Source organism: Bubalus kerabau, chromosome 17 (assembly GCF_029407905.1).
Source record: "Bubalus kerabau isolate K-KA32 ecotype Philippines breed swamp buffalo chromosome 17, PCC_UOA_SB_1v2, whole genome shotgun sequence".
Taxonomy (NCBI): Eukaryota; Metazoa; Chordata; class Mammalia; order Artiodactyla; family Bovidae; genus Bubalus; species Bubalus kerabau.
Genome location: NC_073640.1, coordinates 11038854 through 11053003, shown reverse-complemented (window position 1 = coordinate 11053003; position 14150 = coordinate 11038854). Strand labels below are relative to the sequence as shown.

The following is a 14150-nucleotide window of genomic DNA, read 5'->3' as shown; positions in this document are numbered from 1 at the left end:
CAGCCATATTTTCTTATCCTGGCCCAGACCCAGCGGGCACTACTACTGTCCCCTCTTTATGGAGGAGGGCTTCACTTGTGGCTCAGCTGGTAAAGAATCTACTTGCAATGCGGGAGACCTGGGTTTGATCCCTGGGTCGGGAAGATCCTCTGGAGAAGGGAAAGACTACACGCTCCAGTATTCTGACCTAGAAAATTCCATGGACTTGCATAGTCCATGGGGTTGCAAAGACTTGGACACAATTGAGCGACTGAACTGGAAGCTACTCTCGCCGGGAGCTGGTGATGGAAAGGGAAGCCTGGCATGCTGCAGTCCATGGGGTTGCAAAAAGTTGGACATGACCGAGCAACTGAACTGAACTGAACTTTATGGAGGAAGCAACTGAAGCTTTTGAGGTTGTAGCCCTGGGCCAGAAATCACACAACATGGCAGGCATAGGTGACTGAACATGGGATCCTCTTACCTGGTCATCTGGGGAAGGAGGCAGGAAGAGGAGGCTACCCTTCCCTGAGGCCACTTTTTCCAGGGAGCATGTTGCATCCATAAAGCAGTCTTGGGATCAAGAAGAAAAGCTAAATTCAAAAGGAAAAGTTCTTGTGATATAAAAACAACAGCCTTGGGGGCTTCCCTGGTGGCTCATTGGTAAAGAATCTGCCTGCTGATGCAGGAGACATGGGTTCAATCCCTGATCCTGGGATATCCCACATGCTGAGAGGCAACTAAGCCCAGTTGACACAACTGCTGAGCCTGTGCTCTAGCGCCCGGGAGCTGCAGCTGCTGAAGCCCTGGAGCTCAAGAGCCCGGGCTCTGTAACAAGAGAAGCCAGCGTGATGAGAAGCCTTTAAACTACAACTTGAGAGTCGCCTCCACTTGCCACAACTAGAGAAAAGCCTGTGCAGCAACAAAGACCCAGCATAGCCAAAAATAAACATAAATAAATAAAATTATTAAAAACACAAAAAAGACAGCCTCGGACTTCCCTGCTGGTCTAATAGTTGAGACTCTATGCTTCTACTGCAAGAGGCATAGGTTCGATCCCTGGTCAGGGAAGCTCTGCATGACATGTGGTACGGCCAAAAAAATGAATAAAAATAAAAAAATCACAGCAGCCTTATTTTGCAATTCTGTATCTTCTACTAAAATTATGGCCTAAAATGAGTTAATGTTTCCCTTTTGGAGATAATGTTATCATATCTAAATTACTTTGCAGTTTTCCAATTAAGCTAGCTTTTAAATGGTGCCTCTAATTAGCCATAGTGATAAGCTGAACAGATAATGTGGAAATCTTGGATAGCAGGGTTCAGGGTGACAGGCAAAGTCCCAGCAAAGGTGGCAGCTGCCTCCCCTAGGGACAAGCATTGATGGGGAGTTCCAGAACACAGGATGTAGGGAGCAGGGGGAGAGCCTCCCTGGGGTTCCAGGAGCAAACACTTTATTGCTAAACAAAGACCATAAATTATGCCATTAACATTTAATAGGATTTGTAACTTCCTCAAAGTTCTACTAAACAGCACAGGCTGGTGTCATATAGGGTATGACAGGTAGAAAAGCGGGAAATCATAGCTCCTGACCTCAGGGAGCTGACCTGACCTCATGGAGAAAGGAATGCAGGTAATAATAATAACCACACATATGTACTGTATATTATCATTTATATAAAGTGAATTTGTCACACGTGGGAGGTAGAATTGACAAGACTAACATACAGTGGGCATTAATGTTAAAATGGAAGTAAACTGCTATAAAGACATGGAATAAGTGGCACTTAACTCCTGCAGCACCTGAGAAGGCTTAGGGAAAGAGGTTTACAGTTGAGCTATTCTTGAAAAAGTGTGTAAGTGTGCAAATGTATAAGAGACGGCATTCTCAGTAGAGAAACAGCATGTGCAAAAGAGTGTTGGTGTGGCTGGCTGCGGCAGGCCACCCAGCGGGAGATAAGGTAAGGTTCTGTTGTTTATCTTGGTTCTGGGGTACTGATATGAAATAGGAATTTGGCAATCTGGGGGCCTCTGCCTGAGACGCCTCTTCAGCTAGCTCTCCCCCGATCCCTACCTCTACCCCATTCCTTTCTAGTCCTTCAAGATCCAGGTTACCAGGCACCTTAGGGTAGCAAACAGCCAAGTGTACGTGAGCAAACGGGACGGCTCATCTACACAGATGTTTAAAAAATCTAGAGAACACTGCCCACTATTCCAATACTGAGGTCATTATCAGCTGCTCAGAGCTGGTCCCCAAGTATAGTACTGAAATCATCAGAAAAGTGCACAGGACACGACGACTCAGCTGTGCAAACATGTTTCTCGGGATTTGATCCAGCAGCCTAAGCCTTCAGGTGGGATCAGCAACATGAACAACAGCGAGATTATTAATTTGGTTTAAATAGGTGTTGAGTCTATAGCAAGAATCACAGAGATGTTCATGCCCTGTGGGCAGCATCCCAGTCCTGAGAAGAGACTTGTCTGAGCTTGGCTCTCCCAGAAGCAGGCCTGAAGACCGAGATTCCAGCGCATAGACGGTTTATTTGGGACGTGAACCCAGGAAATGCCTGTGAGGGAGTGGGAAGTGAGACCGGGAGGGTAGACACTGCTGTTGTCGTTTAGTCGCTAAGTCGTGTCTGACTCTTGGCGACGCTGTGGACTGTAGCCTGCCAGGCTCTTCTGTCCACGGGATTTCCCAGGCGAGAATACTGGAGTGGATTGCCATTTCTTTCTCCAGGGGATCTTCCCAACCCAGGGATCAAACCTGTGTCTCCTGCTTGGCAGGCAGATTCTTCACCACTGAGCCACCTTGGAAGCCTGTGGTAGACATTAACAGAGCATTATCGAGGCCATTACCATCTGGGACAACTGAGCTCCCTCGGTGGGGAACTCTAGAGATGGTGTGAACATGCCTTAGAGTGATCTTGAGAGAGCTGAGGGATGGACAAAGCAACTTTGGTCAATAAGGGTGAGAGTTTCTCCTGAGAGGCTAACTTCCAGAAACTTCCATCCTGTTCCTTGTGTGCAGAGGAAGGCAAAGAGCCACGGGTGTCTGCATTGAGAAGCCTTACATGGTGTAAGGGGTTAAGGTAGGGCATTGCCAGTGTCTGCTATAACCCTCAAGAGATAACTCAGAAGATGTTCATAGCAGTGTTGACTAGGATAGCAAAACAGAATAGATGGAGAAAATCACACAAAATCTAGCAAATGGGGATGGACTAGTGAAGGTCCATTCATGAAAGGAGACTCAGTCACCACCATGCTGTTTTCAAAGCCATTTAGCAACACGGAAAAGACTTCCTATAATGCTAAGAGGGAAAGGCAGGAGTCAGTGTGAGCTATTTATATGTGTACTATGATTGTGCCTGAGTAAAATGTTTATCTTCAAGAGAAGAAGCATTCAAAAGAAGCACAAAGAGATGAAAATGTGTTAGGGGGATGAAACTATGAAAATTCTTTTGCTTTGTTGTCTTTTTGATCAAATAAGAGACAAAGATTCAATATGACTAACAAAAACACCAATTCATGTAGAATTGCACCCTTTCTCAAACAAACTGCTTGCACTTGAGCTCTTGTCTCAGGTTTCTGAGGGAAGCCAGACTAGCGTGGGTCTGTTCCTAGGACTACGGATGTCTGGGCTGCAGGGCATGAACAGCATTCTGGTTCTTTTTAGGGACTCAATGCCCTATTTAAACCAAACCTGCTCTCTTCCTGTTTTCCACTTACTGATAATGCAAACCAGGATTTGGAGGCCTGGGCAGCTGGATTGGATCCCTGGAACCAGGCTCACCTGGGTCCAGGCATGTCCTGTCTTTTCTTCACATACACAGAGGTTAAGGCACATTGAGAGCTGACATCACCCAGATAAATTCTGTGCCCAGGAGTCTGCAATTAATCAGAATATGAAGAACATGAAAATGGAATTTAGCCTGCAGATTTGCAATCCTTATCGAATGTCGCCAAGCACATTCCATGAGGGACATAAATTAAGCCTTTACCCAGGAGATACACTATCTCTGTGTGTGGCCTTCCACATAGTTTTCTAATGAAAGTCATTTGTTGCTTGGCCCCTAGAGATAAGAGGCTAGCTCTGCCCAGCCGTTGTTCCAGCCTGTGAGTCAGCATTGACATCGAATCCTACCCAGGGCCCTGCGTGGCGGAAAGACTCCTGAGGGCTTGGAAGGCTTCTGGGAATGGAAATTGGGTTGGGGGCAGGGGTTGGTTTTCAAGGGTCAGCCCCAGGGACCTGGGATGGGGCCAGGCTGGCCAGTGCAATTGAGTCCTACTGTGTGGCAGCCAAGGGATACACGGAGATTAACAGACATCATTCCTTCTCCCCAAGAAATGCACAGAATAAAATAATCCAAGTGTACCTCAACAGAAAGATGGATAAGCAATATGTGGTCTATATTACCTGCAGTAAAAAAGGAATAAAGTGAAAACTTTGAAAATATTATTCTAGACACAAAGGTACACATATGATTCTGTGTGTATGAAACATCCAGAATGGTTAAGTCCATAAAGACAGAAAGTCGTAGTTGCCAGAAGCTGGGGGAGAGATGGCTGGGAGCGAAAAACAAAAAGTGGTAACTTAGGTCAGAGCGAGTTAACAGCTTAAAGCCAAACATTAGACCTTTGGCCACCCTGCCATGAGAATCCACTTACCTGATACCTTTTCTGAAGGCTCCAGAGTCCCACCACGTTGCATGGCTCCCTCCTCCAACCACAAATTACTAACTTCTTACGTAGCCCATCTCTTCCAGCACTGTGTTTTGTCATAATGGTATAAACCAGGCCCTGGAATCACCCCATCACAACCCAAATGGCCTACATAGATATCTTTCTAAAGAAAAAATTCCCTAGAGAAACTCTGGCATTTTCCCACTGCTAAAGTATCATAGTAGTTCTGGCAAACTTAATTAATATTAAAAGTTATCATGAAGAACAAACATTACCCAGAAAGGCAAACGAAAAGCTAAGGTGGGGATATAACATATCTGAAAGACCCTTCATTGAACATTTATTCTATAAACTTTTTAGGAATGCTCTCCCCACCCAAAAAAGGAAGGAAGCATCAATACCTGCTATAAGATGGATGAACCTTGAAGACATTATGCTAAAGTGAAAAAGCCAGTCACAATAGGCCACATAGTGTAGGATTCCATTTAGATGAAATTTCCAGAATAGTGGGTATATGGGATGTACCATATTTTATTAACCAATTTTCTCTCAATGGATGTTTAGGTTGTTTCCAATCTTTCCTTCTTACAAAATTCTCCAATGAATAACCATATATGTATATATATGATATTTCACATATGTATGAATTTTTCTGTAGGCAAAATTCCTAGAAGTGGAACTGCAACATTACAGAGCTTTTGCTTTTAAAATGTTAATGTTTTTTGATAGATATTTCTACACTGCCCACAACAGAGGGTGTACTAATTTATAATTCCAACAGCAATCAGTGAAAGAGCTTGTTTCCCCACATTTTGGGGGTGTATTTGGAAACACTGTCAGGGACCAGTTCTTATAGGGCCCTGAATACAAAGTCAAGAGGCTTGAACTTGATCCATTGACCACGGACACCTGTTGGAGGGTTTAGGCAGTGGGTGAAGATGGGCAGGTTTGAAGTTTTAGAAGCTTGCTTTCATGATGACATCAAATAAATTTTGTAGGAAATATTTATTCTCAAATAGGCACGAGTGGTAATGTGATGAGTCAGAGAGCAGAAAAAAGTCTTCATTAGGATGAAGCCATGCTGGGAGAATGTGATTATCATCTGGGCAGAGTGGCCACTCCAGACAGTAGGGCTGGATATGAGCACAACCTGGTTTCTTTACCATCCGTAACTCTAGCTTTCCTGCTGTTTTTCTTTTATCACATAGTTCCCACAAGCTGATGGCTCCTCATGAAACATTCAGCCCTGGAGGGTAATGACATAAAACCAAGAACCAGGAATTTTTATCAGAAGCTAACAGTTGACCGAATGACAAGCGGACAGGTGATACAGCAATGCTATCTTTCTCTACAAGACTGTTTTGCAAATTAACTGGATTTGGAACTGTCATGGAACAAAGAGCCGGGGGAAGCAAAACAGCAGACACATTTGTCCTGAGTGTTTTGTCTCTTAAACAAGAGGTTAGTCACTATGATGTGATACAAAAAGAGGAGGAAAGATGGATGGCAGTCAGTTGTGAAGGCACCAATATATGAAGGACCTGAGCTGGCTCCACCCAGATGTTCCAGCCGTGGTTCAAAGATGAGCACCTTGGCCGTGGTACTCCTGGGGCTTGCTCTGGAGTTTGGGGCCATTACTGCTAAGCCAGAGGACAGCAGCTTTTGCTCTAAGAACCAAGTGGCTTTCAGAGATGCTTGCTACGAATTTGTGTCTCTCAGCCGCACCTTCTACGGTGCCCAGAGCTGGTGCGAGGGGCAAGGAGGTCATCTGGTCTTCATTCGTGATGAAGCCACCCAGAAATTTCTGCAGAAGCACCTCTCCCAGGACAGGGAATGGTGGATTGGACTCACAGGGAGCTCAGCTCGGAATGGAACCGCAGAAGGTAGGTGCTGTGATAATTATACTTTATGGGGAGTTTGTGGCTGTGATTCTCACCATAGCTTCTTATCCAGAGCTCCATGGAGCAAATTGCTGCTGCTGCTGCTGCTAAGTCGCTTCAGTCGTGTCCGAGTCTGTGCGACCCCATAGACGGCAGCCCACCAGGCTTCCCTGTCCCTGGGATTCTCCAGGCAAGAACACTGGAGTGGGTTGCCATTTCCTTCTCCAATGCATGAAAGTGAAAAGGGAAAGTGAAGTCGCTCAGTCGTGTCCGACTCTTTGCGACCCCATGGACTGCAGCCCACCAGGCTCCTCCGTCCATGGGATTTTCTAGGCAAAAGTACCGGAGTGGGGTGCCATTGCCTTCTCCGATGGAGCAAATTAATATGTGCCAATTCTCATGATCAGGAGATTCTCTTTTTGGTTGTTTTGGATCAAATGAAATAATTCTTGCTCAGTAGCTAGCAGAGAATCTGGCACACAGCTAACGTGCTAAAAATGTCCTTTTCTTTACTTGTGCCTAAGACTAGCTGTGGCATCTTCAGTTCTTGGTGGAACAGTGCTGGGCACTGCCCTGAGGGCTTCACATCCATTTTCACACTGAATCCTTATCATAATTGATGAGAATTATCATTGTTGTCCCTACTCGATAGACAAGAAAACTGAGCCTCAGGAAATAATGACTATTTCCAAAGCACTCCCATATGTTTTTCCTTACTTGTTATGAGGCTGAAGTGGGTTAAGTGCTTAACACAGCTCAGTTCACAACAGAAAGTCTCAGGTTAACGGTCGTCCTGGAAACCCTTCCTTATCCTTCTCTCGGTTCTTGGTGGAATAGTGAGCCTTCCTTCAACCCCTCCATGTTCAAGTGAGTCCTCCTCTTTGCACCTGAAGGACCTTGTCCACTTCTGGCATGACGTCAGTTCTTAGGTGTCCTCCCCCCACACTATGAACTCTTCAAGGGAAGGAATGGTATTCTGGCCATTTTTGTTTTCCTGGGGCCCGTTCATAACAAAGAATGGGTGTTCATATTTAAGCTTTACACCTGCCCCATGAGGCGAGCACTGCTACACTTATTTTATGGACGGGGAAAATAAGTCCAGAGAGAGGACATGACTTGCTCAAGATGACAGTGTTCTGCCACCTTGCATTGCCCTGTAGAAACTGCTGGGCTTTAGTAATGAGAAGCTTGGTCTGGCGGAGAAGGCAATGGTAACCCACTCCAGTACTCTTGCCTGGAAAATTCCATGGACAGAGGGGCCTGGTAGGCTGCAGTCCATGGGGTCGCTAGGAGTCGGACACGACTGAGTGACTTCACTTTCACTTTTCACTTTCATGCATTGAAGAAGGAAATGGCAACCCACTCCAGTGTTCTTGCCTGGAGAATCCCAGGGATGGGGAGCCTGGTGGGCTGCCGTCTATGGGGTTGCACAGACTCGGATACGACTGAAGCGACTTAGCAGCAGCAGCAGCAGCTTGGTCTGGGCTGAGCACCTGCAGCAACGTGCCAGCATAGATGAAAAGGCTTTAATAAAGGAGCAGCCGCCAAAGCTCAATTTAGGAAACTCACAACCAGGAGATCTGAATTCTAAGATGCATCTTCAGGTGACATCCTTTGAACGGTTTCTTGTTTTGTAGGCACAGAAAGCGTGGATTTCAGTGTATCAGACACTCGTTTACATGCAGTTAAAGGAGCACGTCTACTTAACATTTTTATTTGTTTATTATTGGCTGTGCTGGGTCTTCACTGCTGCATGAAGGCTTGCTCTCGTTGCAGCGAGTGGGGGCTACCCCCCAGTTGCAGTGGCTTCTCTTGTCCCGCAGCACGGGCTCTAGGGCGCACCGGCTGCCGCAGCTGTGGCATGTGGGCTCCGGAGCTGTGGCACACGGGCTTCGTGGCCCCACAACATGCAGGATCTTCCCAGACCAGGGATCGGACCAGTGTCCCCTGCACTGGCAGGTGGATTCTTCACCACTGGACCACAAGAGAGGTCCAGAGCATGTCTGTTTACAATCTCCGAGGGATACTGCATGGCTGTTACAGAAAATGGGGTAGATCTGAGTAGGCTGCTAGGTCCCGACCTCCAACATTCAAAGTTGCTTAAGCATCAGGGGACTGTCCTGGCTGTGTGCAGTACCATAGCATTTGAGTACTATGCTATGTACCATTTGTGTACTAGATTCCAGGCGCTCTAGAGGTGGATGTGTGGATGCCATTTGTTCTGGAACAATTTGCAAGAGACATAACAATGATGGGAGAAGTCTGTGAGTTGAAAGAGATGTTTTCATTTTATACCTTTTTGCTCTCTTTGAATCTTCCTTAACCATATGTATGGATTCCTTTTCCTCTAAAAAATGGTAAATGTATTCTTAAGTCTTCACAGTAAATATTTCATATCCAGTGCTTTCGAGATCTCTGGTGTCCTTGATATACTTACACACACACACACACACACACACACACAGTCTCTCTCTCTCTCTCACTTCTTCAGTAGACTTGTCAGTGCATTCAAGTCTCTGAAGAGTACCGAGGCTATGAAAACTACTTCTACTTTAACTTATCACTGTCCACGTATATATAACAAGTCCCCTGTTTCTTTCTGGAACATTTCTTACCATCCCAAGGCACACTGCTATGCTCTTTTTTTGACTGTGCTTAGACATTGCTGGAAGCATCATTTATTTAATCAAACTGCCTTGCATGGGCTCGGTGCCCGGTTTGCAGGTCAAGAAACCTGGAAGACAGGTCTTCCTGTCTTACGTTGGAAGACAGTGGCTAGGCAATGCCCCTGCACTGGCGTGGCACAGAGGCCTTCAGGCCGTCCGTCAGCACTGATTAAGCACCCACTGCACACAAGGAGTGGCGCCGGGGCAAGGCCTGGTGGTCGTGTTCCCATCCCAGGGCCCTGGATCTGGATGGACGCCTCATGTGTGAGCTACAGCCACTGGCGCCGAGGGCAGGATGCTTCTGCACCCAAAGCCTGCAGCTACATCGGGAGAGACCCTTCCTTTAGGTGGGTGGCCTCGGACAACTGCACTCAGGAGTTCGCCTTCATCTGCGAGTTTGGTGAGTTGGGCTCTGTTCTGGGGTCTCCCTCCATCTTTTCCTGTCTCTTGGTTTGTCTCTGTCTCTCTGCATCTCCTCTCTCGCTGTGTCTCTCTCTGTCTCTCTCTGTCTCTCTCTAAATGCCCGCGGTCTCTGTGTGTGTGATGCTCCGTGTCTCTGTGTCTCACTCCATCGTCTCTCCAGTTTGCATCCCTGTTCACTCACCTGCCTACCTCCATGCTGGTCTCACATGTCTCCGTCTTCCCCTCTCACAACCTGCATTAGATGGAGATGCTCGGCCGCATTTCCTCTCCTTTCCAGTCTTCCCATGGAAGGAGATGTGGTCCCAGGAGATTGTTCTCACTCGCCTTTGACTCCTGCTCCCTGGTCAGCCTGGCTTTGAGCCCCTCACCCCCAACTCCTGAATCCCCTCCGTGCTGTGCTCTTGTGCCCTTTCCAGCTGCTGCCTGTGGTTGACCCTTTGTGGGCCCTGGGGGCTGTGTGTGTGTGCAAGTCCCTGAAGGCATGTCCTGTGGCTCCATGCTGGGTCCTGCCTGCCATGTGGGGCTTGGTCTTGGAGTTGAGCTACCCCATGGTCCCCTGACCATCAAGCCAGGCTCAGTTGAAGCTTTTGTGCTTCCTGGGCCCAGCTTTCTTCCTGTTTCTAAGCCCCTTAGTGGAGACTCTGACTTCCAGGTCCCGTTCTGGGCTCGGACACTTACAGGGGTCCCTGCTCTATTTCCCTCATGCTCAGCTTTAAATAGGTGTCATTCGAGCTTAACTCTCCTGCCTGGCTGATTCTGAAACTCAGAAACTTTGTGCACCTGTGGGTTATGCAACTTCCCTGGCTTCTTACCAAGTCCCTCCCCCACCCCACCAAGCTCCTCCCCCTTCCCCACCCCCACTGCAAGCCTGTCTCCGCACCTTCAGCCCCAGGAGCTGAACTGCGCACGCCTGTGTGCGCTTACTGGTCACACAGTAGAAGGACCTCCACTATTCTGTCGCAGGCCCACTACAAAGCTAAGAAAGGGAGGCTCGGAAGTTCTGGGGTAAGTTCCTGCCCCAAGGCCACAGGTCTAGGAAGTGATGAGACGAGATGTGACAATCAGAGAGACAGGGGGAGATGCTGTGCTGCTGGCTTTGAAGATGGAGGAAGGGGCCACAGTATGAGGACCGTAGGGGCCTCTAGAAGCTGGAAAAGGCGAGGGAGTCGATTCTCCCCTAAAGGCTCCAGAAACAATCAGCCCTGGCCACACCTGGATTTTAGCCCAGTAAAGCCCACACTGAACCACGACTATAAGAAGATACATTTGTGATGTTTAAGCCACTAAGTTTGTGGTCATTTGTTACAGCAGCCACAAGAACAAACACAGATTTTGGTCTCAACCTCTGCCCTGTGGCGCTCCCACCAGGCAGACAGGCTTGAGTTTGAAGCCAGTGGTTCCCACTTTCTGCTGTTCACACCTGAGCTAGGTCAATAAACAAATGCTTACCGAGTGTGGACCACGTGCCAGGAGCTGGGCTGGAGTGGGCTCTCAACACAGGGACCCCACAGAGCCCAATGTCACCAAAGAGGATAACAGTACAGTTCATAGGACTGGTAAAAAGACTCAATGAAATCACTCATTTTTTCAAAAAATGCTTGTTTAGCATCTATTATGTGCCAGGCATTGTTTTCAGATAAGGCTCAAGGGAGGTACTTAAACAGGCTGAACAATAGTTGCCGCTTCTGTAGCCCTGACTCTACGTGTAAAGATTCATCTGATCCTCCTAACAGCCCTATGGGGTGTGATGTTGACTACCCCATACAGGGGAGGCACAGAGAAGCCGGGTAGCCTGCAGAAGGCAGCACAGCCAGGGCAAGGACGGGCCGGCCCAGACCCTGGGCAGTCTGGCTCCAGAGCCACGCTCATGCCCACCACATTGTTTCTCAGCCCTGCTAAGTCAGCTCCCGCTGTGTCCAGCATCTCACAGTCCTGGCCCGAGGCCCCTCCACTTCCCATCAACGGGCACTGGCCCATCTGCGACCACGTGTCCCCCTTACCTTTGCCACAGGTGTTGGCCAGAGTCTGGCCTGCGAGGGCCTCAATGCCACCATGCACTGTGGCTCGGGGGAGGTCATCCAGATCCAGGACGCTTTCTACGGGCGCCGGACGCCCCATTACTGCATCCAGGACGCCAGGCACCCCTCAGACCTGGAGGAGGAATGCAGCTGGGTCAGCGTCAAGGATGAAGTGGCAGGTAGGACCCAAGGGCTCTGGCTGCAAGTGCAGGACACTTCCCAGTGTCCCGTGCCCACTGAAGGGGTCTGGAAGGATTGCACGGCCTTCACATCTGAACTCGGGCCTCTTTCATGTGGGAAAACTGGCCAGTCTGCCCACACCAAGCAGGGGAGTAAGGGGGCCATGGCTCACACCTCACCTGACATCAAAGCCATCTGATGAGTCCGGTGGGCATTTTGCTCCCCATCCCAACTGGGTGCAAACAATATTGCTTTCTCTTCCGAATTTAAACTTCTAAAATTTCAAAATAATTCAAATGTACAGACAAGACTAAAAAATACTTCAACAGACTCCTTGGATTCAATACCCAACTTGGTCAGATCTTAACGTTATTCCATATTTGCTTAACATTCTCTCATTACCAAAATAAATAAAATGTTAGATTACCCACCACTCCTCTTGATACATGTACTAGAATATTTGTTTCACCCATTATGTGACTATATCATATTTTGTCTCTTCCTCTGTTGAGAGATGTGTGCATTGATCCTTGCTATGCGAACAGTCCTGAAACAATTGTTTTTCTTTGTCTAATCAAACCACCATTCTGGATGGTATCTCCCCTTCACATGGGAGGATTTCTCTAGGCCCTTGTTTTCCTAAACCAGATTAAATCCGCCTCTGAGCCAGGTTTGTCTGGTGACAAGGATTTTCCCTTGGAAAACAACTTGCTCCTCTCCCCACACGTCTGACCCACATTGCCCTTGCTCCCCTTAGAGCAGGCGCCGGGGAGGAAATGCCGGCTTCAGCTAGTTGGTTCCCTCCGACTCCTTCATTGGCCCCACATCCCTGAGACCGTGGCCCCCCATGGGGGAATGGCCTGGGCTGGACAGGCCAATGAGTGTGCCTCCCTCTCAGGTGGAACTCAGTGGGCTATTTCCTCAAACACTCAGATGCAAGCTCTCAAACCTTGTAGCCACACCCAGGGGGCACACTGGATGAAGCCCTGCATCCTTTGGGGGAAGGTTGGAGGAGATCTGGGCAGAGCCCCAGGAGGTGTCTGTTTGTACCTAAGAGCCACATCACTCGTTCATTCAATCGGTTTGCCAACAGACATTAATTGAGTACCGACATTATGCCACGTACGATAGTGGGCTCTGTGGATTCAGTGATGAATACAACACAATCTGTTCCTCAACAGAGGTCACAGTCAGATGGGGAGACAGACACAAATGCAGGCAATTACCTAGCACTCTGCTCAGTGTCACACAGAAGGGGGCAAAGCTGCTCCTTAGTCACTCATGCAGAACTCACTTTGTGCCTGCTCTATGTGTCAGGTACAGTTCTGTGTGCAGGAGAAAGAGCAGTGGACAAGAGCAAAGCAAAACCAAACATCTCCTCCCTCTTGAAGACTGTGCTCTAGTGCTATGGGCGCCCCTAGTAGGGAAAGAACTCACGCTGAGTGATGTAGCGAACTGGGTCCTGGCAGGAAACTAGAAATCATGCTAGGTCTCCCAGCAGAGCGGACTGCCCAAGTCATGGAAGTGCTGAGAGGCCAAAGAGGAGATAAGGGTGCAACCCCCAGAGTACAGCAGCCCGAAGCCACTACCATCCCAAAGGGCTGGAGGGACAGCCACAGTGGATGTCACACCAAAACCAGAAGTCAGGGCCACCCAGCAGGCGCTGGAAACATGACGGAGGCCGCCCTGTGGGAGCAAGGACCAGGGGGGAGGTCCTTGCCAGAGGGAGCTGGGGCTGCAGAGGAGCTACCGTGAGAAGGGGTGAGAGGCATCCTGCCCACATCTCTTCCCATCCGGGGCAGGTAGAGTTATGAACACCAAGGTTCCCAGCCCAGTCTCTGGAACTGTGGGTATGATGAGATGCCATGCCCATGAATAAGCTAAATTACGTGGCAACAGGGTCTCTGTGCAAGTAATTATGGTTGCTAATCTTAAAATAGGAGATTATCCTGGATTACCCAAGTGGGCACAGTCTAATCACATGAGCCCCTCAAAGCAGAGAACTTTCTCCAGCTAGAAGCATAAAACAGACGTGGCAGATGGAGAAGTTGGATAGATTCAAGCATGAAACAGATCTGATGGTCACTGCAGGCTCTGAGATACAGGGGGCCACGTGAAAGGACTGGAGAGAGGCCTCTAAGAGCTAAGGGTGGTCCCAGCTGACAATCAGCAAGGACATGGGACCTCAGTCCTACAGTCCCAAGGAACTGAGTTCAGCCATCAGGAAGAATGAGACTGGAGGCAGGTTCCTCCCCAGGAGCTCCAGGAAGGAAACACAGCACTTCTGTGACACTGTGATTTCAGCCTGTCATACCCTGAGCCCAC

General features: G+C 48.4%; 1 protein-coding gene across 2 annotated transcripts in view; it reads left to right on the top strand.

Annotated features, from left to right (window-relative positions):
• Positions 1–6240: 6240 nt before the first annotated feature.
• LOC129632443 (polycystic kidney disease protein 1-like 2) overlaps positions 6241–14150 on the top strand; it is a 105239-nt gene continuing 97329 nt past the window's right edge. For both annotated transcript variants that reach the window (XM_055554070.1, XM_055554069.1), the window contains exons 1-3: positions 6241–6541; positions 9440–9604; positions 11639–11824. In XM_055554070.1, coding sequence (XP_055410045.1) covers positions 6241–6541; positions 9440–9604; positions 11639–11824 — 652 coding nt within the window. The remainder of the gene's footprint in view (positions 6542–9439; positions 9605–11638; positions 11825–14150) is intronic.